This window comes from Oryx dammah, unplaced genomic scaffold (assembly GCF_014754425.2).
Source record: "Oryx dammah isolate SB20612 unplaced genomic scaffold, SCBI_Odam_1.1 HiC_scaffold_29, whole genome shotgun sequence".
NCBI classification, from domain to species: domain Eukaryota; kingdom Metazoa; phylum Chordata; class Mammalia; order Artiodactyla; family Bovidae; genus Oryx; species Oryx dammah.
Window position 1 is genome coordinate 73,565,434 of NW_024070213.1, and position 23,471 is coordinate 73,588,904.

General features: G+C 38.5%; 2 protein-coding genes across 2 annotated transcripts; one reads left to right on the plus strand and one right to left on the minus strand.

Annotated features, from left to right (window-relative positions):
- The first annotated feature begins 82 nt into the window (after positions 1-82).
- CCT2 (chaperonin containing TCP1 subunit 2) lies at positions 83-18,432 on the plus strand. The gene is made up of 16 exons (XM_040233438.1): positions 83-180; positions 896-970; positions 1,075-1,140; positions 1,874-1,985; positions 2,787-2,863; positions 2,995-3,107; positions 3,932-4,134; positions 5,710-5,810; positions 6,045-6,172; positions 6,510-6,613; positions 9,123-9,242; positions 9,613-9,741; positions 9,929-10,032; positions 10,331-10,430; positions 11,280-11,421; positions 15,480-18,432. The coding sequence occupies exons 1-16, from the start codon at positions 178-180 to the stop codon at positions 15,508-15,510; spliced, it is 1,608 nt and encodes a 535-aa protein (XP_040089372.1). The 5' UTR covers positions 83-177; the 3' UTR covers positions 15,511-18,432.
- LRRC10 (leucine rich repeat containing 10) lies at positions 16,191-22,501 on the minus strand. The gene has a single exon (XM_040233439.1). It carries the CDS (start codon positions 22,171-22,173, stop codon positions 21,334-21,336), a length of 840 nt encoding a protein of 279 aa, XP_040089373.1. The 5' UTR covers positions 22,174-22,501; the 3' UTR covers positions 16,191-21,333.
- Between the last annotated feature and the right edge of the window lie 970 nt (positions 22,502-23,471).

A 23,471-nucleotide genomic window follows, 5' to 3' on the forward strand; every position in this document is an offset into this window, starting at 1 on the left:
CGACCCTCAAAATGCTGCCCCCTCCCATCCCCGTGAGGGCGGTGCCGGGACGTGAAGCGCGCCTGTGGAGGCTCCGCCCCTTGCGGCAGAGCGTGTGGCGTCACTTCCGGCCTCTCTTCCCTCCGGTCACGGGCGCGAGCTGTGAGGGGATAGCGTGTGTGCGAACTCCTCGGAACCATGGTGAGTCTCGCCCCATAGGCCCTGCCCGAGACCCCCTGTCCCCCGCCGCCCTCTGCTGTCCTCCGCCGTCCGCTGCCCCATCTGCATCCCAGCGTGGCTGTGCCTGTAGCCCGGGTCCGCCGCACATGGCGCAGGCCGCGGCGTGTGGTCTGCCCCGGGCCCGCGAGTGAGGCCCTCCCTGTGAGCCAGCAGGAAGGGTGGGCCTGAAGGCTGGCATTTGTTCTGACTCGGTCTCTGGATAGGCCCAGAACCTCGAAACCTAGGACTAACCCTAAGCTGAGAAATTTCTAGTGCACCGGGCGGGTCGGCGAGCCGGGCCCCTCCCTCCCTCTCAGGGCGGAGCCTGGAGCGGCTGAGGGCGGTGATGGAAGCGAGGCTGCCGCGTTCTCACTCCCTCCTGGCGGCAGCCTTATTTTTAGTTTAAAATCATTTTTGCGGTCTTTGGTCCTGCCATACTTAAGAGTCCGTATCTTCGGTGTAGAATTTTTTTCGCGGAGTGCTTAAGATATCCAAAAAAGGAATGTCACCTAAGTCGCTCCCTTCACTTTAAATAAATGACTGCCTAATCATGGAGTGCTTCATTTGTTTAAAAAGGAACATTCTTCTTTAAATTCATGTTCTCGTAGGTATGTACTTCTAAGTCTAGTGAAACTCATCTAAGTATGTATGTTAAAGAATTCTGGTATTCAGACCGGTTCTTGTTTTTCAATTTTAGGCGTCCCTTTCCCTTGCACCTGTTAATATCTTCAAGGCTGGAGCTGATGAAGAGAGAGCAGAGACAGCTCGCCTGGTAAGCCTTTTCTTCCTTCTTACAAAGATAGAAGAGTGGTTTTTTGTTTGTTTTACGATTTTAAGACTGAAGTTTATTTTGGTCATCTCTGATTTTTATTCCAGTCTTCTTTTATTGGTGCCATTGCTATTGGAGACTTGGTAAAGAGCACGTTGGGACCCAAGGGCATGGTAAGAAAAACAGGGAATTTTAGTATTTTACTGTCGTTTTAGAGCCCTTGGGAATACAAAAACTAGTGGGTGCTTTTTCATATTTAAAACTTAACTGTTAATTATAAAAATTCAGACATAGGTACATTCTCCTTACTGAAAATCAAGACCATATCCCTAGGACTAAGGTCTCCTTCTGATCACTATCCCTAATGCCACTCCCTTCCCCAGTGATAACCACTGATAATCTTTGGATATAAATCTAATGGCTGTCTTTATTTTTATGTGGACGTACAGGTAGCTTATGAATTATCAGATATTAGTTTATATATTCTCCTCATGACGTTTTGTCTCATCAAAGATAGGATTGGTGTGTACTTTTTCTGTAGCTTCCGTTTTTTTAGTTTTTTTCCAGTATAACTAGATATACTCCCTCTGTTCTGTCAAATACTCTTCTGCATCTTGCTTATTTTATCATTTGTATTTACTATTGTATTGTGAGGTACACTTAGTTTTTCTCTTACAGTATTCAAACAGCCTTGTTAATGTCTGTCTCTTCTAGTGTCTCTAGGACTAGAGAAAGGTAGGACATCAAGGTTTGCTTCGGGAGTGGGTATATACAGTGAAACAATTTGGAGTCTGCCATATAACCCTTCAGAGTATTTACACAGTAGCAATCTGAGATTACTGATTAATCCATGCATCATTCCAGATGTACTTCCGTCTTAATCTGAAGCAAATATGTTCCTTTTAGGACAAAATTCTGTTAAGCAGTGGACGAGATGCATCTCTTATGGTAACCAATGATGGTGCAACTATTTTAAAAAACATTGGTGTGGACAACCCAGCTGCTAAAGTTTTAGTTGGTGAGTCTTAGGATGACATTTGTTAACATTTGGAAACACTTTTTAAACAGACTCTGTTGACTGTCTGTCCTTTTGATTAATTGATGTCTACTTTTTTATTGATAATTATTAAAATACAGACTCCTAGATGTGGTACATACACATGATGGAATACCACTCAACCATAAAAAGAATGAAATAATGCCTTTTGCAGCAACATGGATGAACCTAGAGCTTATCAAACTAAGTGAAGTAGGTTAGAGAAGGACAAATACCATATGATATCATTTATTTGTGGAATATGACAGAAATGAACATATCTATGAAATAAGAACAGACTCAGATACACAGACAAACTTGTGGTTGCCAGGAGGGAAGGGAGAGGTGAGAGAAGGAAGGATTGGGAGTTTGGGATTAGCAGATGCAAATTATATTGTATATAGAATGGATAAACAACAGGGCCCTAATATTTGGCCCAGGGAACTATATTCAGTATCTTGTGATAAGCTGTAACTGAAAATAATATGAAAAAGAATATATGTACAACTGAATCACTTTGTTGTATAATAAAAACATTTTAAATTAACTACAGTAAAATTTTTTAAATAGAATCTTGGAATGTGATGTACTTATTGATGGTGAAACTACTGTATTTCAGACTGAAGAGTTCCAAAGAATTTGTTAGGTGAGGACACCTAGATAAGTAAGATTTAGACTGGTAGTGAGTATGTTTGGAGAATTAGATAAGGTACCAAGAAGTATTAATAATTTAAAAAGCAGAATCACATATAAGTGAGTTATTAACTAGCTTCTTCCCGCTAGATATGTCAAGGGTTCAAGATGATGAAGTTGGTGATGGCACTACATCTGTTACTGTTCTCGCAGCAGAATTGCTAAGGGTAAGAATATCTGAGTAACTTCAACTTCATCTCACTGGATATTTTTTCCTACTCTGTTGTTGAGGGTCATAAGTAATCAGATTTTTTCTTATTACAAATTTGCTATTGACGTGTGTTTCCTCTATTAATAGGAAGCAGAATCCTTAATTGCAAAAAAGATACATCCACAGACGATTATTGCGGGTTGGAGAGAAGCCACAAAGGCAGCAAGACAGGCTCTATTGAATTCTGCAGTCGACCATGGGTTGGTATACCACAGTACTACTGTATTAAACATTTAATATTCTTTTCAAAATATACTTAGTTCAGGAAGTCTAGAGAGCAGTGGAAAGCACACATAGACATGGTTCTTTTACCTCATCGTGCTTCAACAGCAACCAGAAAAGCCCCACATTACCCACCAGTGGTAGTCACTAAAGTTAAAACTCGGGGTTCTGGCTTGTTGCATATATAATCACAATAAAGTAGTATCATTATATAGAGGATTTTTTAGCCTCTTTAACCTAGTTGAATAGCAGGCACAATTTTTAGGTGTTGGTGTACTTTATTAATTTTAGTAGAGGTATATGCATTTGATTATGTGACTGCTGCAAATTATTTATCTGTAATTGGAGATTTTGAGTTTTAACAATTTTTTATTTTAAAATCTTGTGACAAAGTCGTTAAAAATGTAGTATAATTTCTGGGTCCTTTGTTTAACTTACAAGTAGTTCTCTAGAAAAAAATCATTAATTTACAGATCCACTGGCTGTATAACTGTCTCTTTCCCCGTGTTCTTGAAATTTTTGTTTGCTTGTGTCTCTGCTTTGGTAGTTTGCCAGCTTGGTGGGGAAAATAGTATCAGTTTGTTTGTATTTCTTGATTACTGATAAGGTTTAATTTTTTCTTGTGACTAAAGAACCCTGACTGGAAAAAAGAACCCTGATGGTTGAAGTAACAGTATCTATTGGCAAACACTATTTGGATAAATTTTGGAAAAGTAAAACAAGGTTGATAACTCTGGAGAAGCATTTTAAGACCTGACATGAGTTTTTTTCCTCGTTTTTTGTTTGTTTGTTTGTATTTTAGTTCCGATGAAGTTAAGTTCCGTCAAGATTTAATGAACATTGCAGGAACAACACTATCCTCAAAACTTCTTACGCATCATAAAGACCACTTTACTAAGTTAGCTGTGGAAGCTGTTCTCAGACTAAAAGGCTCTGGTAACCTGGAGGCAATTCATGTCATCAAAAAGCTAGGAGGAAGTCTGGCAGATTCCTATTTAGATGAAGGTATGTATATATTCTATATGGGAAAAGACGTGTTGAAAGCTAATTACTGAGTGAATCCTCATTTATTTAGTCAGGACTAGTGACACTTTACAAAGTGAGAAAACTTGACTTTAAGAGAACAAATCATGTTGCAGTGATTTTTGTCATCTTAATCCACTTGCTATATTGACAGTGTACTTGACCTACTCATACTATCCCCGCATTTCTTTGATAACCTCTAGGTTTTAGTTTATACTATGAAGTAAGTTACAGTTTCTAATAAAGAGACTTAGTTTTCATCTACTTAAAGTCAGCTATTGTCAAATGGTATTTTTTCTAGGACTGCAAGTGTTCTCTAGGAAGGGTCTAGGTAGGTCATGTTAATTGACTGACAGATGTTGAAGATACAGTTTCTGGTGTTCTTGAGTGATAAATGTCTTAGTATTTTTATGCTGTGTCCTTAATAATAAATAGTATGTTTTGTTCTTACAGTATGTTCACAGTGCATTTACTTCACAAAGGGACCTGTAGAAAGTGTAGGCATTCTATAGAGAAGGGGGAAAAAAAGGAATAAATTATGCTTTATAGTTTCTGCTTTACTAGTCAGTAATTTGGAGTCTGGGTTTTGTTGCAAAAATTCATGTTGTCTCTCTTTCACAGGTGTAACAACTCTGAAAATACTCTAGGTTGAATTTATAGGCAAGGGCTGTATAGCATTTCTAATAGAATTTGGTGGTAGAGAAAGAATTAAGGCAAGAATAGTGACCATTGAATGTCTGCTCTGTGCCAGGCATTCTAATAGGAATTGTACTCAAAATTTCATTTCTTTATCATGCTGTTGATCCATTGAGTGAGAATTAAGTTCAGCTGAATAGAGCAGAAAACCCAAGGTGTGATAAATGAATTAAAAGATAAAAGATGTATCTAGAGGAAGCCTGGAGAGATACACAGTACTCAATTCGTGTGATTGTTTCAGGCCCCTTGGCTAGTAATGACATCTCTGCTACTGTTGATATTCTGTTTATAGATGAGTAGTTAGGGTTGGAAGTTTGGTCCAAGCTTGTATACATAGCCCATAAGCAGCATGAGCACAAGGGGGACAGGTTTGTCTGACTGCTCTCCATGGTGTTTCGTGTTATCACAGCCTCAGTTTTTTAAAAAGTTCAGTAGTCTTTATCTGAATCTTAAGAACTTGTTTTGTTTTGGTTTTAAGCTGATGAAAGTGGATTAATAACTTTGCATTGCAACTCACACACCTGCAAATGTAGTATGTATCTGAGATAATAGATTTAAAAATAACTTTTTTTTAATTAGCTCATTTTTATTGAAGTATATAAGTTGTTATACCAAAAAAATGGTCTGTTTAGTTTTCATATTTCTACTGTGCCTCATGTTTTCTTTTTTTGCATATTATTTTTTAAATGATCTGCAAAATTAATTTTTATGGTCACTAATGTGGAATGCAATTTAGGTTCTAGGAGCTTGATGAATTGGACTAGAAATGCATTCTTTGAAAGAGTAATTTGATAAAGCATATTACTTTAAAAGATTCATTAATACAGCCTTAAAGTATTTAATAAAATTATGTTTTAACAGGCTTTCTGTTGGATAAAAAAATTGGTGTAAATCAACCAAAACGAATTGAAAATGCTAAAATCCTTATTGCAAATACTGGTATGGATACAGACAAAATTAAGGTATATTAATTACATTTCTGGATTTCTGATTGTTAGCTGCTGTAAACTTGGGTTGGGAATCAGTTGCACTTGATATATATATGTGTGTGTGTGTGTGTGAGTATATATGAGTACATATTTATATGCGTGTGTTCACAGTGCACACGGTTTTGTTGTATTTGCATTAAAAAGTTTTAAGTATGCTATGAAACTTAAGGAAAGTGATGCTATTTTTTATGCTTTCCTTTGTTTTAGATATTTGGTTCCCGGGTGAGAGTTGATTCTACAGCAAAGGTTGCTGAAATAGAACACGCAGAAAAGGAAAAAATGAAGGAGAAAGTTGAACGTATTCTTAAGCATGGGATAAATTGCTTTATTAACAGGTCTGTTTGTATTTATGCTAACAATATAATGATCCAAGAAAGGGCCTTACTTTTCTGGAACGATTTAGGAAAATTCTTATAGAATTTAGTTGTTTGTTATTTAGGAAGTGGTTTTTTCCCCAAAATATAAATAAGATTATACAGCAAGGCAGTTGCTTTACTAAATCATTTAATATACTTTATGAAACCTTTTCTTTATCAATGATAGCAGTTTTCTGATTTGCATTTCTTTGCTTGCTGGCGAGGTAAAAATGTTTTCATGTTTTTCTTAGTCTAATGTATTTTATCCTGTGAAGTAACAATTTTGAGCAATGTTTTTTCATATTTTTATTTATAGGCAACTAATTTATAATTATCCTGAACAACTCTTTGGTGCTGCTGGTGTTATGGCTATTGAGCATGCAGATTTTGCAGGCGTGGAACGCCTCGCTCTTGTTACAGGTATGAAAAAAAGACATTAACTTCTAACAAATAATCACTCTTGGATTTATTGAGAATTAGTTTATGTAACTCATTTCTAAAAGTACAAAGAAAGTACTTTGTACCTGAAAAGGGTACCTTAAAGTGCCCTTAAAGTGCCTAGAATCTAAACAGCTATTCGGAATTTTTGATATCTTTAGTTACATTAATTTTTAACATATCAGATGCCAGCTTCACTGTAGGTTTAGATTTATTTTTGCTGTGTTGTTTTAAAGGTACTATATCTTTTTCTCACAAACACATAGGACCACTGTTCTAAACATAGTCTAAATAAACTGAAGCTTAAAAAAAGGAATCTTAAGTTTTACTTAGTTTATTCATTTAATTCTAGTGCTAAGTGAGTATTCACTTTGTGCCTGGTGTGGTACTCTCTGTTCACTCTATGTGCCTGGTGAATAGTACTCTATTGAACATTAAACTATATGCCAGACAGTGGGTCAAATACTTAAACATTATTTTTGTTAATTTTTTAAAATTTATGTTGAATAAGTGAAACAGTCCAGGAGTGTATGATGAAAAGTTAGTTTACTCCAGTATCGTTCAATACAGGTATGGGTTTTACAGTCACAGTGTAGACTAAAAAGTGCATTTACAGATATGTCTACATCAAAATGACATACTGTGCAGGTATTCACTTTTTTAGTAGTGGTAACTGCTTAGTAGCCCTTGAAAACTAAGTATAACAACGTTTATCCTGTTTGAAGAGCTTGACAATAAATAGGTTGGAAAATTGGTTTGTGATCTGGCAGTGAGAATTCCAAGAAGGGTTTAGATGTAAAGCCACTAGGAACACCACATTCAGTTTGGAACTGCTGTTTGTATTAGACGAAATTATACTAAGTAGATGGTAGGATTGGACTTACTTCAAAATAACATCTTAAGCCATTTTCAGTAATTTGAGAAGCATAGTCTTCTGACGTAAGAAGAGACGTTTTACTTGGAGGTGGGTTTACCTGCTTTAGAAGTTACTGCATATTTGATACTTAAGGTGATAAATCTTATGATGCTCATATTACTTAATGCAACAAAATTAAAGATATAAGAAATATGAATGATAGCACATTCATGGTATAAGTTGTTATCACAAGGACTTGATAACGTGAAATCGCCACATACATTCAGAAGATTTACTGCTTCAACACCAGCTGTATGGCTGTGAGGTAGACTCCATGGTGGCTTCCATCCTTAGTAAACTCATCTGTTGTCAAGATGTGTGAAACTGGGTCTTTAAATATTTTGTAAGCAGGTGTACATGAGGAGTGAGTGTAGGATCAGTGACGATTCTCATAAGCCAAATTGGTCTCATTTGGGGCATATGATATCCCAAACATCTATTGTGTCTCACGTCTAGAACCTAGAGCTGTCTCTGGAATTTGCAAACCAAAAATAAGAGCTTCAGCTATACAAGTGAGTATAAATCAGTAGAGTTGGGAAGACCAGAGTCCTTTTTATAAAGTTAATTGTACAATAGAAATAAAGCATGAATTATTTAGCCAATTTATCAGTAAGGTGTAGGAAAAGAGGTTGGGTTGATGATTGAGGGTATCTATTAAGAGAAAGAGTAAAGAGCTAGAGAAAAGGGTTCTGTTTGATTTATTTATTTTATTGGCTGCCTCACCAGCAAGTGAAATCTTAGTTTCCAGACCATGAATCGAACCCATGCCCCCTTAAGTGGAAGAGCAGTGTTCATCACTGGATCACCAGGGAAGTCTGAGAAAAGGATTTTAAAATGGAAACCTAACTTTAGCTTAATTAAGAACCAGGAAAGGAAATGTTTATAGCATGGAAGGTGGAGGGAAGATAGGAATAAAAGGAAGAACTAAGGAAGAAAATGAATTTGCTTTTTTGCCTTCTCGTTAAGTTTGCTCTGGAAATCCTCAGTATACATTTCCCCCTTCTCTAGGCCTTACATTACAGGAGCTTTCTGACACCTCAGTTATTGTAATAATTCACAGATATCAAGTGCTCACTATTTGAAGCAGTTCTTAATGTCAGTGACCTGTTGATATAATATTAGCCAAATATGTTCATGTTTGGTGATACTAGATCATAGAATACTAGTCTTCTAGACTGGATTCAGAAGAAAGTCTGAATTTGTTGATAAATTCAGCCTTAAAGGTAAATGTCAAAATCTCAGTTAAGGTGGAATTATATAACATGCATAGAGGCCTGAAGCCTGTCTTGCTTGTATTTGAATTTCAGTTTCATATTTGTTTGAACTATGTAACCATAGATGAAAACGAAACATTTCCTTGCCTCAGTCTTACCATTTCTAAATGGAGTGATAAATGAAGCTTGTCTTCTTAGGGTTTTTGTGAAGATTAAATAATTTAGTTTGTATAAAGTGCTTCAGAGTGCTTGGCATATAATAAGCAGTCAACTTAATATGTTTTCTGTTCATTTTTGCTTGTAAGAAAGTGGAAATTTCAAACCTGTTGTGCATTTAATTAATGAATATTTTTGTTCATAGGTGGTGAAATTGCCTCTACCTTTGACCATCCAGAACTAGTGAAGCTTGGAAGTTGCAAACTTATTGAGGAAGTCATGATTGGAGAAGACAAACTCATTCACTTTTCCGGGGTAGCCCTTGGTGGGTGCTTACGTAGATTCTGGTTTAGGTTCCTAAATCTTTTGTAGGCTCTGTTGAAGTGAAAGAAACAGTTACTGTAGTTATTAGAATATATGTCTTAATTCTTAAAAAACATGTGTATGCTAATTTCAGTCTCTTGAGGGCAGCCTGTTAACCTTGTCTTTGTGAGCAGTGCATATTCAATATAATTGTTTTAGATAATTTAGAACTGCTAGGAATGTGGATTGTTAGCAAAGAGAATGTGCAGCAATAAAAGACATATCAGCTTTCAAAACCAGATAATATAACCTAAATAATAGAAGGCAAATTTTTATGTTTTACAACTTGAGTTCATTGTGACATGGAAACATTATTTTCTTTTTAATTTTAGGTGAGGCTTGCACCATTGTTCTGCGTGGTGCCACTCAACAAATTTTAGATGAAGCAGAAAGATCTTTGCATGATGCTCTTTGTGTTCTTGCCCAAACTGTGAAAGATTCTAGAACAGTTTATGGAGGAGGTAAGCATTTGAAAAATATTGAACATATTTTATTTCTTGAAGTGTAGTAGTGGCTTTTGACTTTTAATGCGTCTTACTTCGTATTGCCTGTGCACTTTATTTTTAATAGATCTTAAAGGAAGTCTTATTTGGTGTGTTAGAGGCAGCTGAGTGTAATGATTTCTGTTCTTGAAATTGTAATCTGTAGGCTGTTCTGAGATGTTGATGGCTCATGCCGTGACACAGCTTGCCAGTAGAACACCAGGCAAAGAGGCTGTTGCAATGGAGTCTTATGCTAAAGCACTGAGAATGGTAAGTTAAATGAAAAGGGAGCCCTGAATTTAAATTTTGTAGATATTGATGGTTTTTAAGTGAATAAATTCTTTTATCTTAGACAGAAAATGTTTCCTTTCTTGGCTTTAAGAAAAGAATGGTACACACTGCTTAAGTTTGATTTTGGAGTTTATAAACCTCTTTATGAGCAGTACTTAAGAGGAAACAGATTTTGCATTATTTCTAAATGTACAGTTTCAGAAAACTTTTCTTCTAGTTGGTAAATGAACTTTCTTTTGGTAGACTAGATAGTTACCATGTCCTCTTCACTTTGTAGTTGCCAACTATCATAGCTGACAATGCGGGCTATGACAGTGCAGACCTGGTGGCACAGCTCCGAGCTGCCCATAGTGAAGGCAAAACAACTGCTGGACTGGGTAAGAAGTTAATTAGAATCTTGTGGGAGTTCTTAAGAATAGCTCTTTACCAAGTTCTTTTTTTAATGTGAATTTTCATAACAACCATGTAAAAGATCCCTGTGACTCTTGCCTTCATAACCATTATGATGTTGTTTAGTTGCTATGTTGTGTCTGACTCTTTGACCCTCTGGACTGTAGTTCATCAGGCTCCTCTGTCCATGGGATTTCCTAGGCAAGAAGACTGGAGTGGGTTGCCATTCTCTTCTCTGAGGATCTTCCAACCCAGGGATCAAACCCATGTCTCCTGCATTGCCAGGCAGATTCTTTACTGTTGAGCCACCAGGGGGAAAAGTGGCCTAAAAAAGACTTACTTCAGATTGAAAGTTTTCCCAATAAAATGTTCTAGGACATAAAAGGAATATTTTTAAGGTTAGATAATTCTGTCACTTTACAAAAGAGAGTTAAAGAATAATGATCTTAGAAGATGAAGGGGGAGGAGTCTAATAAGAGAAGTAGGTGACTTAAATTCTCCTTCAGTTCTTTAGACTCCATGGTGTATGTAGTCAGTGATGAACAAATTTTTTCAGTTTTATAGGTAAAGATAGGTGATGTGTTGTATATAAATTTTGTATTATTTGACATAGTTACCCTTCATTAATACAGATGATCAGTAGTTGATCTTTTAATTTTCTAAAAGGTTTTTCTTGAGTGATAGTCTGATGAGAATACTCTAATTAAATTGAATAGTTGGCTTTGTAATTTTTTTTTTTTTACAAGTCAGGTTTAATTTTATTAATGTGTTGTGTTATTAGATACGTTTTGATACTTTAGTTAAGACTAGTTGTTTATCTAGTGAATGTTTCTCAGATATGACGGAAGGTACCATTGGAGATATGTCGATGCTGGGTATAACAGAAAGTTTCCAAGTGAAGCGACAAGTTCTTTTAAGTGCAGCTGAAGCAGCAGAGGTGATTCTGCGTGTGGACAACATCATCAAGGCAGCACCAAGGTATTGTAACACTTTTAAAAACATCTCTTAGGAAAAATTAACATGGAAACAACAGCTATATTTTTGTTAATTGTAGTTGATGGGAAGTGGAGCCATTTTGTCTAGATAGCAGTATTTTGCAAGTTACTTAAAGTACGTGATCACAACTCTTAGATTTAAGCCAAAAAAGCTTAGTGGGGAGAAGAGTATGGGTAACACAGGGTAGCTCTCAAGATTGAAAGGGCACAAAAGAGCATGCTTGGGAAAGTCTAAAACCAGAGAGCTTATGGGTTGGGAGGTAGTAGTAAGAAATGATGTCTGTTTACCAGGATGAGTTGGCTCCAGTCATTTTATGTCTAGGTACACTTTCCTATATATATATTCTTCAGCACATAATGTGCAGAGTTCCTTACATGTTCCTATTCCAGTTCAGTCGCTCAGTCGTGTCTGACTCTTTGCAACCCCATGGACTGCAGCATGCCAGGCTTCCCTGTCCATCACCAACTCCCAGAGCTTGCTCAAACTCATGTCCATTGAGTTGGTGATGCCGTCCAACCATCTTTTCCTCTTTCGTCCCCTTCTCCTGGCTTCAGTCTTTCCCAGCGTCAGGGTCTTTTTCAGTGAGTCAGTTCTTCATGTCAGGAGGCCAAAATATTGGAGTTTTCAGCTTCAGCATCAGTCCTTCAATGAATATTCAGGATTGATTTCCTTTAGGATTGACGGGTTTAATCTTGCAGTCCAAAGGACTCTCAAAAGTCTTCTCCAATACCATAGTTCAGAAGCATCAATTCTTCCACAGTCAGATTTCTTTAAAGTCCAACTCTCACATATATACATGACCATTGAAAAAACCATAGCTTTGACTAGACGGACCTTTGTCAGGCAAGTAATGTCTCTTTTTTTAAGATGCTGTCTAGGTTGGTCGTAGCTTTTTTCCCAAGGAAGAAATGTCTTTTAATTTAATGGCTGCAGTCACCATCTACAGTGATTTTGGAACCCAAGAAAATAAGTCTGTCACTGTTTCCATTGTTTGCCCATCCTATTCCAGTACCATTTTTTTGGCCATTACTTGCGAGGTTGTAGTTCCTTAGTCGGGGATTGAACCCAAGCTTCCTGCAGTGGAAATGCAGAATCTTAGATACTGGACTGCCAGGGAAGTCCCTCCAGCAGCTTTTCTCAGATGAAACTCATTCACACAAAAATGATTAGGTGGCCAGACAAATCTTAGCATTTGAAGATTCAGTTAAAGTTTTTAATTAATTAAACTAACTGCTTGTAGCTAATTAGTTACCAAAACTAACTATTCGTTTTTCTTATTAGTGGGAAGTTCAGGGAGATGGGAGGGGATGGTGGCTTGGACCGGCAGATGGAGGTGAAAGTGGTAAGGAGGGATTGATAATAAATCTATTTTAGGTGGTAGAGTCAGCAGGATTTGATGATGGGTTGGATATAAGGTCTGTGAGAAAAGGGAATTGATAATTCAAGGGTGGGCTTTTGAGGGGACAGTCTTAAGGATTTTTATTCAAAGCTCTTTAATAATTGCCACATTCTCCAATACATTAAGCATATTCCCACTTCATGGTAAGTGGGGAGAAATTCTAAATTTTGTCAGAAATATCTCAATTGTGTTTTAACATGACAATATTAAACATTTTTAGTTCAGAAATAAAACGTGGAAATTCCCAGCAACTAAAATAACAGTAACAAAACAATACTGGGCCACGTCATTCAAGATTTTTTGTTGTGGAAAATAGAAGTTTCTCTTAACTGAGGTGGAGGAAGGCTTTGGGAGGAAAGATGGGGGTTGTCAGCTTTGGACATTTGGGATAATAACCTTTGAGAAAGCAATTAGTTGGATCATTGAGCTTGTAATTTAGGGAAGAAATTAACTATCATTAAAGTTTTAGGAGTTGTCAGCCTGTACGTGGTAGTATAGAAGGTCACACTAATTGAATTCCCAAAAGAGTGAATGTAGCTAGAGAAGGGGAAGGGTTTTTTTTTTTTTTTAAGGGACTGAGTGCTTGAAATTCCAGCAATAAGTTTGAATTAGAACAGCCGTCAAGTGTCAGTAAGAAGGATTTTATTAAACTGGATAATGGATACATGAGGATTCATTGTACAGTCTCTACTCTTATATACTTTTGAAGTTACCCATAATTCAGAAGTCTAAGGTTGGGTTGGGGGAGTGCCCCTGAGGTAGGAGGAATGTGTGTAGCAGCCAAGTAATGTATTTGGGGAGGAGGAGCAATCAGCTCCCAGGGTGATGCAAATAGGTCAAGTAAGGACTGAAAATTGATCTTAAAAATTGGATTTAGCAACAGAGGTTGTTGGTGTTCTTAATGGCCAGTTTCGGTGGAATAGAGAGGGCAAAAGCTTGAAGTAAATTCAATAGAGTCTGGGGAAAGAGGAATTGGAGGAATTGTATGTAGTCTGCTTTTTCAGGATATGTTACTGTGAATGAGAACAGAGAAGTGGGATAGTAAGTAGCTAGAGGAGATGTGGTCATTTCTGTGAAAATTGAGTGTGTTCATTTGGGAGCAGTTTCATGGGAGAGGAAGTGACGGGTGCAGAAGAGGGGCGCAGTCTGCCGGCAGCTGCTGTTGGACCTAGGGAGCAAGAGGAGGACAGGAAGGAGGTAGGAATGTTCCTAGGAAATTATGTCCCAAGTGGACGAAGTTCTTCGTGCCCCTGCAGTATTCCTTTCATTGGATTTCTCCTATGAATGGCAGCTGTCCTCTTACTGTTAGAGGAAGGAAAGAGTAGAAAATAGTGATTTGGATGTGGACAGAAAAGCTAAAATGATACTCAGATCTCCCACTGTGGTGAGTGGAAAGGACTGGGCTACAAAATCTAGATTCTCTCTACTTCTAGTATTGGGAGAGTAGGGTAATGAGGAGCACTCAATATTTTGAAATGGAAAGTTAACGACGGAAGGAAAAGTTGACAAAATTTTCTTGAAAGCAGTGCCAACAAAGATGGGTAAATACTGCTACATTTTTTGTTGTCTTCAAGTAGAATGATAGCAAAGGGAAACAGTTCTATAGGTAAAATTTTCTCATTTGGGGGCAAGGTCACATAGCTGCCTCAGAAGTTTTTGTAATAACTTGGCTCCCTCAACCACATTTGAAATACAAACCATAGTACCTTGTTTGAGCTGGTGTCACTGTTTTTGAAGTTTAAGTGTCTTAAAAATATTAGTCTGAGTAATTTGCAGTAAAGAAATATGAATTTTTTTAAAACTCAATTGTGCTTCCCAAACATACTAGACTGTGGACTTCTCTTCATACTCATCGTTAATCTCCAAGGAATGAATTTTTCTAGTCAGTGTTTTGTGACAGATGCTTAACAACTTATTCTTTATTGACATCCTTTGGTCATACTCCCGTAAGCTGCTGAGGTTGGAAGGTTTATCTCTATATGATCCTAATATGGTTTAGTCTGGATCTGTTTTTATGCTTTTTCTGCTTTTCTTAACTGTTGTGCTTGCCTCATGAAGCAGTGTTTCCACAGTCATGAAGTAAAAAAATTTCACTAGTACCCCTACCATGCCCCTTCCAGATTCACTGTATAGTTACCAGAGAATAAAAATTTAACGTTAAAGATGTGAGAGGTACTGTTGACATACTTGAGTGAATTACCCAACTCCATCACCAACTTTTTGTTTTCATTCATTTGAAATAGTGACCCAGAAGTTTTAATTTAGAAACCCCAAAGACTTGTCATTTTACAACTTCTGACTGAGAGAACCATCTTTGACTCATTTTGTAAAGTTAAATAGCATAAGCTAAAAACATGAACTAACCATTTTCTGGAGAGTATATATTTGGTAAGTAGGTTGTTTGGATGAGAAGCTGAGAACTGCTGAGTACCTGCCTGCAACCCACACACCGCAGATTTTTCCTGTTCTCTTAACAATACAATAGTTAAGGGATGTTAGTTGTGAGATAGAAACATCCTTTTTACACATTTTAAATTGTTTTTTTTTAAAGTAGTACTCTAGATGCGTTTGTATTTAATATAGGCCTTCGGTTACAGTCATGCTTTTCATTTTCACTATTGCCCTATTTTAATTCTTACAGGAAGCGTGTCCCTGATCACCACCCCTGTTAAAGCATTCCCGTATGCTGTTGAGCTCTGGACCAGTTCATAGTAAAGTTGTGTTTGAAAGACTTTGACTTCCTGAAAGAAGAATATAGAATTGAAGTTTATCTGTGGCTGTTAAGTCCTTAAGTTTGGACATTTAACTGACCTTCTATTTTAACATGGGTCTAATTTATTTGCTGTTTCATTTTCTATAAAATTCAGTTGATTTAAGAGTTCATTCCTCATACTGTGCATCAAAATAAAAATTTGAACACTTACTTAGTTCTTAACTGACTTAGTGATTTGTACCTGGTTTACTCTAAATGGGAGTGAATGATTATACTTGGAGTATAGACTTGTTCTAGTTTAACTAATGATTGATATTACATATTTATGAAAAAATTATCTTGATTAATGTAAGGCCAAGTGAGATATTATAAACTTTATCATTTGATTCTTAATCATACATGACATTTGTTATCCATTTTGTTTTGTGAAAGAAACATATAGTACTCTTAGTTTTGTGTAGTCTACAGACTCTCTCAAACACAGGAAAAAATTTATGGTGGTTTCTGTTACTTCAACTGTGAAAGAGTTACATTTTAAATGTTGGCTGCTGCAAGCTTCTTCAAATTACATCTGGTGATTTTATAGGGCGTGGATATGGTTAGCATATCCATATGTCAGCATTATTGATTGTTCTGCTAGGGTTTCTTGGGGTTTTGGTTTTTGGTGTTTTTTTTCTTGGTAAATGCATTCTAGATAGACTGTGTAAGTATGTGCTGAATTTGATGGTTTAAAGGTGAATTTAGATTTGGAGGTTAATTCAGCAAAGTGCAAGAAATGAAACAAGAGCCCAGTAGTAGTCTTACATTGGGCACCTCTGCTAGAATTCTGGAGAGATATTTTACTCACATAGAGGATCAAAAGGGTTTTCAGAGAAATACTGATAAACCAGCCTGTTTTGTTCTTGTCCAAAAATTTGTCTCAGCATTTTAACACTACTTTGTAGAATCTATTAAAACTGGAAAATTTTGGGTTTTGTTGTGATCCTAGCTTATATCCTTCAAAATTCACATAAAGGAGACCCTTCTGAGATCATCAAAGAGACTTACACAGGTTTTTACTTTTTTCACTTTTAGAAACAATAGTACATTTTCTGTGTCATTTTTAACATATTTGTCACACATCATAACACCATTTTTCATCCCACAACTCAGATAGGTGGAGCAAGTTGAGCATATCATGGCCTAGAAAACGTGCAGAGGTTTCCATGGGAGAGGTAGGTGGATAAACATTTATCCTGAGGGACCAGGTAGCTTGGAGTAGGATTTTAATCTACACTGTATTGGGACTCATTTTTTCCAAAGGTTCTAAAAAGACATTTAAAAGTGTTAAAAGGTAGAAATCTAAGAGCTTAATTGTATATTCAAGAATACACCTGTGTTTCTTTCCCTCTTTGATTCATATCCTTTGAAGACCTTAAGATTTTTTCATCACTGGCTTAGAATATCCCAAGTTCACGAATTACGAAGTTTTTAAGTTTCAGAGGTAAAGTACCAACCTAGGCCCCTCTAATTCCTATAAGAGTTTTAGGATAGAGTTTCTTTTAACTCAGAAACAGTTATGGAAACAGTTTTTTAGTTTTCACAAGACTTGTGACATGGAGATTTTTGGAATGTATGTTAATACTAACTGCATAGAAATTAAGTGCTTAAGATTTTAAAGTCCATTTTAGTAGCCTTCTGTTTTTCTTTGAAGAAGAATATATATGCTGGGTATTTTAGTCTTCTCAAGTCAGAATCCATTCTTTGTCTGCTTGAGGCCATGGGGCTTATTACCCTTGCTTGACTGCCTTACAACTCCCTGTAGTCTGGTTTTATATGGCCTAATTCAGGAGGCACTGGTGGGGAATGGGAGTTGGTATTTTCTTCCTGTTTTTGCTCTTTTTCTCTGGAATTTGTTGCAACCCTGGGACCTGCCACTATAGCTTACTGGACAGCTCCTCTTTTCGTGGCTCTCAGCTCTTCCTGCATTTTGGTAATATATCTGTTCCCTGTTCATTGGGCCATATGGGTGGGGACAGCTGCTGCTGTTCAGTCACTCAGTAGTATCCGACTCTTTGCGACCCCATGAATTGCAGCACCCCAGGCCTTCCTGTCCATCACCAACTCCCGGAGTTCACTCAGACTCATGTCCATCGAGTCAGTGATGCCATCCAGCCATCTCATCCTCTGTCGTCCCCTTCTCCTCCTGCCTCCAATCCCTCCCAGCATCAGAGTCTTTTCCAATGAGTCAACTCTTCGCATGAGGTGGCCAAAGTACTGGAGTTTCAGCTTTAGCATCATTCCTTCCAAAGAAATGAAATCCCAGGGCTGATCTTCAGAATGGACTGGTTGGATCTCCTTGCAGTCCAAGGGACTCTCAAGAGTCTTCTCCAACACCGCAGTTCAAAAGCATCAATTCTTCACCGCTCAGCTTTCTTCACAGTCCAACTCTCACATCCATACATGACCACTGGAAAAACCATAGCCTTGACTAGATGGACCTTTGTTAGCAGAGTAATGTCTCTGCTTTTGAATATGCTATCTAGGTTGGTAACTTTCCGAGGAGTAAGCATCTTAAATTTCAGGGCTGCAGTCACCATCTGCAGTGATTTTGGAGCCCAAAAAAATAAAATCTGACACTGTTTCCCCATCTATTTCCCATGAAGTGATGGAACCAGATGCCATGATCTTCATTTTCTGAATGTTGAGCTTTAAGCTGCTGCTGTTAACTTAATGCTAAATACAATTACCTGTGTTACCCTAACATATGCATTTTCTTGTCAGGACTCTGAGGCCTAAAAGTCAGTAGAATACTTTGTATAAAATCCTTTACTGAACTCTGCCTTGTTTTGTGCCTACTCTAGTGTTTTGGAACATCATTAAAACAGAAATGTAAAGAGCACTTTTACTCATAGTATTCTAGAACATTAGAAAAATTTTTGATTCTTAGTATGAATAAAGATTTTGCATTTTAAAATTTTGAGCAGTACATAACACCTTTCAAAGAGGTATTGACAGAACTATATGAATTAACTTACACAGGACCCTGAGGATAGTGCTTTGTAAGTGTCAGTGTGTTTCCCTGTCCTGTGGCCTAGGTGCGTGGTAAAATCTCCAAGATTCAGTGATAGAACTACCAAGCACTGGGTTCAAAGAGAAGTATCAACTGCTTCCTGTTCTCAGAAGTGGACAGACCAGAAGGGAGGAGGGGAAAACACCCTTTAAAATAGCATTTTAAAATAGCATTAATATTCTTTCTAAGGTAGTGAGATTACAAGGGGAGTGTGTTTGTATTTTTTTTATAGTGACACAGTAAACTGTATAGCAGACACATACCCATGTCTTCAGTCTCTCGTGTCTTTGGCTCTAGTGATAGGAATGGGATTTGTCCCAAGGGAAAGTCTCACATTTTCATGTATCTTAATGATTTTGCAAGTTCTAGAATAACAGGGCAGAGTATATTCATTTAGAGTCTTAAAAAATGAATCCTTGGTAATTATACCTATGTTTTCCTATGTAGGTAAGGCAGAAGTGTTTGATCACATTGCATTAGTATTTCTTATATTCATGACCAGAGATACTATTCATTGAAAATCTACTGAGAAAGATTTTTTGTTGTTCTTTAGCTATTTATGGTTTATTCCTTTAAACACAGAGTTACACTGGTGGTAGGGTAAAAGTGTCGTGTGGCCATGATATGACAGTAAAACAGCATATTAAGTAAACAGCCATAACCTGCCACACACTGTTCAATGTACTTCATACACAGTAATTTGTTTAAACGACAGTGCCCCCAAGAGGCAGAAACTTACATTTTACTGACTAGAAAACAGGCCCACAGAGAAGTAAGTGACCAGTAAATGACCAAAGTAGGATTTGATCTCAGGTAGTTTGAAGGGACATGCTTTTAACCATATTACAACCTGTGGCTTCCTTGGAAAAAGTGGGCCCCTTACTCTTAGGAGGGGGGGTGAGTGAGTGAGTGAAAGTCGCTCAGTCATGTCTGACTCTGCGACCCTGTGGGCTTTACAGTCCATGGAATTCTCCAGGACAGTACTGGAGTGGGTAGCCTTTCCCTTCTCCATGGGATCTTCCAACCCAGGAATTGAATCCAGGTCTTCATTGCAGGCAGATTCTTGACGTCTGAGCCACCAGGGAAGCTCTTAAAAGCGGGTAGAGAATGTTAAAGTCACAGCCATTATTAAGGGTGAGCTGTGATGCCGCTCAGAAGGCAGTCTTCCTGGCAGAACGTTTCTAGTAACAGCTGAGTATAGTTTAATTGCAGTCATTAGGAACAAGTAAATAAATAGACTAAATTCTAGCTTTCTAGTAGAAATCTGGACTCATTGTTAAAGGGGTTAAGTATTTGACAATTTAGTGATTAAAAGGACGCTTTGGCCATCTAATCAATGGGTTGCAGATACTCTACAGACTGGAAGGTGGTGATAGGAAGAGATTATGTGAAACCATGAAACTTCCTCAGATTTAGCAAGAAATATTTGTGGAAGGAAAACAGGAAAATAGTCTTCTGTCTAACGTTTTAGAACTCAACTTTCCTGGGTTAAGATGCTTTTATGGAGAGCGTACTTTCTAAAAGCTAACGTTTTCAATATGTTTTAGTTAAGATGACTCTTGCCTGAAAGAGTTCCCAAGGACAAAAAGGATTGTGTTATTAAACTACCCATTGACAGCAGTTTCTGTAAAGTTGACATATTCATGGGGAGAAGAAAAGGTCATAATTAACATATTAATATTTCAAAGACATAGCAGCTTGAATACCTAGGTTTATACATGGACCACCAAAAGATGCTATACAAAAACAAATCAGGGAAGGCAGAGATGCTGGGGCTGAAGAGGCAGACATTTCCTGTATGTACACTACAACCTGCAGTTTTTTCAAGCTAACAGATTTTGTACAACTTTTTACCTAATATGATTCTGGAAATGTGGTCCCTGCATGCAAAGGGATTTAATTCAACCCTGGTTCATTACTGTTAAGTGAACAGTAGGATTCTGTTCCACTGAGGCAACCAGTTACACCTTGGCTTGATTTTAATGAGACCACCCTGCCAAAGGTTCTATTTTCTAGATGACTTTCAGCATTGCCAGTGACAGTAAACAGATGGGAGTGGACCTTTGGTCAAATCTTTACAAGGAAAATGAGTGAAATCAGCATGAACCACAGTCAAGTTCAAAGTGGCAGCTGGACTCCAGCAGGGGTGTCAGCAGCTACTGAATTGCAGGGGAAAAGCTTCATCTCCAGCTTTTGCCACAGTAAAGAGTTTCTGTGAATCTGATTGACTAGGTAGGCATGTCATTTTTAAGTAACCTGAATATTTTAAGTAACATGAATATTTTCATGCCATTTATGGTCATTCATAGTAGGTCATTCATGAAAATACACCCGGCAGAGGACTGGAGACAGGCCACCTGAATTGTTAGATGAGTTCTGTAACTTACACCTGATTTGAGAAGCGCGTGAGCCTCACGACCAGCCAGTTCTAGAGACGGGGAGGCCAGAGTATCCAGCCTTTCTTTCCAGTGTTTCAAAATACCTGTTTGGAGAGGCTGATTTTCTTGCAAAGAAGTTGTCATGTTACCTATAGCACACAGTTCCCTTTGGGAGAGATGTTCTTGGCCAAGAGTATTTTCTTTTTGTGGGTTAGGCATTCCATCTGATGCTGTTCCATTTGCCGCTGGTAGAGATGCCCCACATGGCCCAGAGCAATCCTCTGCACTCTAATGGAGCGATCTCCAGAAGATGCTGGCGTTGTCCTTAGCTTTGACCTGCAACTGAAGCTTCTCAGGAGTTGGTAGGAGGAAGAGGAGGAGGCAAGGCAGGTAGCTGCGCCTCCTGGCTTTCCTCCCTGGCCAACGCGTAGCGTCTGGCTTTTCTAGGGTCAGGCTCTGGGGTCTCCTCTGCCCATCTTCCCACTCGACGCACCCCTTTGGCCACCTTGGGTGCATTCCTGCAAGGATTGTGGTCATAGATGACCAGCTTCAGGCTTGACAGGTGGGCCAGGCTGGGGAAATAGCGGATGCTGTTCCGGTCCACATCGATTACCTCCAGGAAAGGCATGTGAAGCAGCACAGGGGGGAAGTCTGTCAGCAGGTTACCCGAGAGCCAGATGGTCCTCAGCTCCCGGAGGCGCTGGAGCTGGCCTGGCAGCAGACGCAGGGCGTTGGAGCCAGCGTGCAGCGTCTTAAGGAGACTCAGCTCACAGACCACCTCCGGCAACTTGGTGAGATAATTGGCCTCGACCCACAGGGTCCGGAGATTCTGGAGCAGGCTCAACTCCCTGGGGAGATCACAGAGTTTGTTGTTGCCCAGGTAGAGGATGCAGAGCTGTTTCAAGGTGCACACCACCTGTGGCAGAGCCTTGAAGTTGTTGAAATCCAGGGCCAGAATCTGCAGGTTCTGCAGCTGCCCCAGCTCTGGAGGCAGGCTGTTGAGGCGGTTGTCGCTCAGGTAGAGCTTGACCAGCTCCTGGAAGGAACATACATGCACAGGGAAGCGGCGTAGCCGGTTCCCACTCAGATCCACCATCCTGTCCAGCGGCATCTCCCGGAGGTCTCTGGCCACGTAGTTCTGGCAGCGGTCAGCAGGGATGAAGGCCACGAAGGCCCTGATGGTGTTCCCCATGGCAAGCCGCAGCCCACTAACCACGGGGCTGCTGCTTCTGCTCTAAGGCGTGTCTTCCCCTCTCATTATAACCTGGGGATTGCGTGACAAAAGCCAGTCACTTCAACAGAGAAAAGTGCTCCTGATAGCAACTTGAGTGTCCAGTGACAGCCAGGGTCCTGGAGGCGGGGTCTCACACACTTGCTTTCCGTTCTCTAAACCCCAATCCTCTTTACGTTTGTTGTTTGTTTCAAACTGAAAATAGCTTCACTGTTTTTTCTAATGATGAAACATTGGGACATTACATAAAGGTGTAAAAGAAGAAAGTAAAAAACTCCCAGTCACACCCATCAGAGATGAATACTGTAAACATTTTAGCAGGTGTCCTCCAGCCTTCTTGCTACAAGTAATCAATTTGTTTTAAAAAATTTCATATACTATTTATGAGTCATTTTTATCATAAAATATGAACATATTTTTATGTTTACAGGTATCCATGTAATTATTTTAAACACTGTAAATCATTCCATTATATGGATGCACTGTTATTTAAACAGGTTTCTTGGGCATCTTGGTTGCTTAACAATGTGTCACTATTATATATATATCCTTGTACATACAGTGTGAGCAGTTATCCACTAATTTCTTTAGGAAATGTCCTTAGAAGTGTCACTGGGTCAAAGATAGATATCCTTTAAAGGCTCTTCATTGGTGTATCTGGACTAGTGTATACACTCCGCAAGTGTCCATTTTATTTCTTTTTTCTTTGTTGTTGTCCAGTTGCTATGTTGTGTCTGACTCTTTTGTGTTACTTTATTGTCTACAGCATGTCAGGCTCCTCTGTCCATGGGATTTCCTAGGTAAGAATACTGGAGTGGGTTGCTATAGTTTTCCACACTTAAACAATTTATCTTTGACAAAAGACAAGTAGAAAAGCAGCAGAAAGAGAAGAACCAGCCTTCTTAAATAAACGAGGATGTATTCCAGCAGTGCACCTGTATCGGATGTGGCTCATCAAAGGTTTGTGCTTCCTTCCACAGAATGAAGCTGTGGGAAATAGTTATTCATCTGGGACATTTCCTAGCACTAGTCTAGGGCAGTTAGGCTAATTTTGGCCAATGGAATGACCAGAAATGATATAAAATATTTCTAGGCCTGGTTTATTTAAAACGAACCTCAACTTTCTCCGTACTCTCTGCATCTAACACCCAGGGTGGCCCTAGAAGCCACGAGTATGTGGGATTCACACGGTAAAGTTCTGGGTGTTCTGGATCTCTGCCTCCCACATACACTTCCACCAATGGGTTTAGGTAAATGAG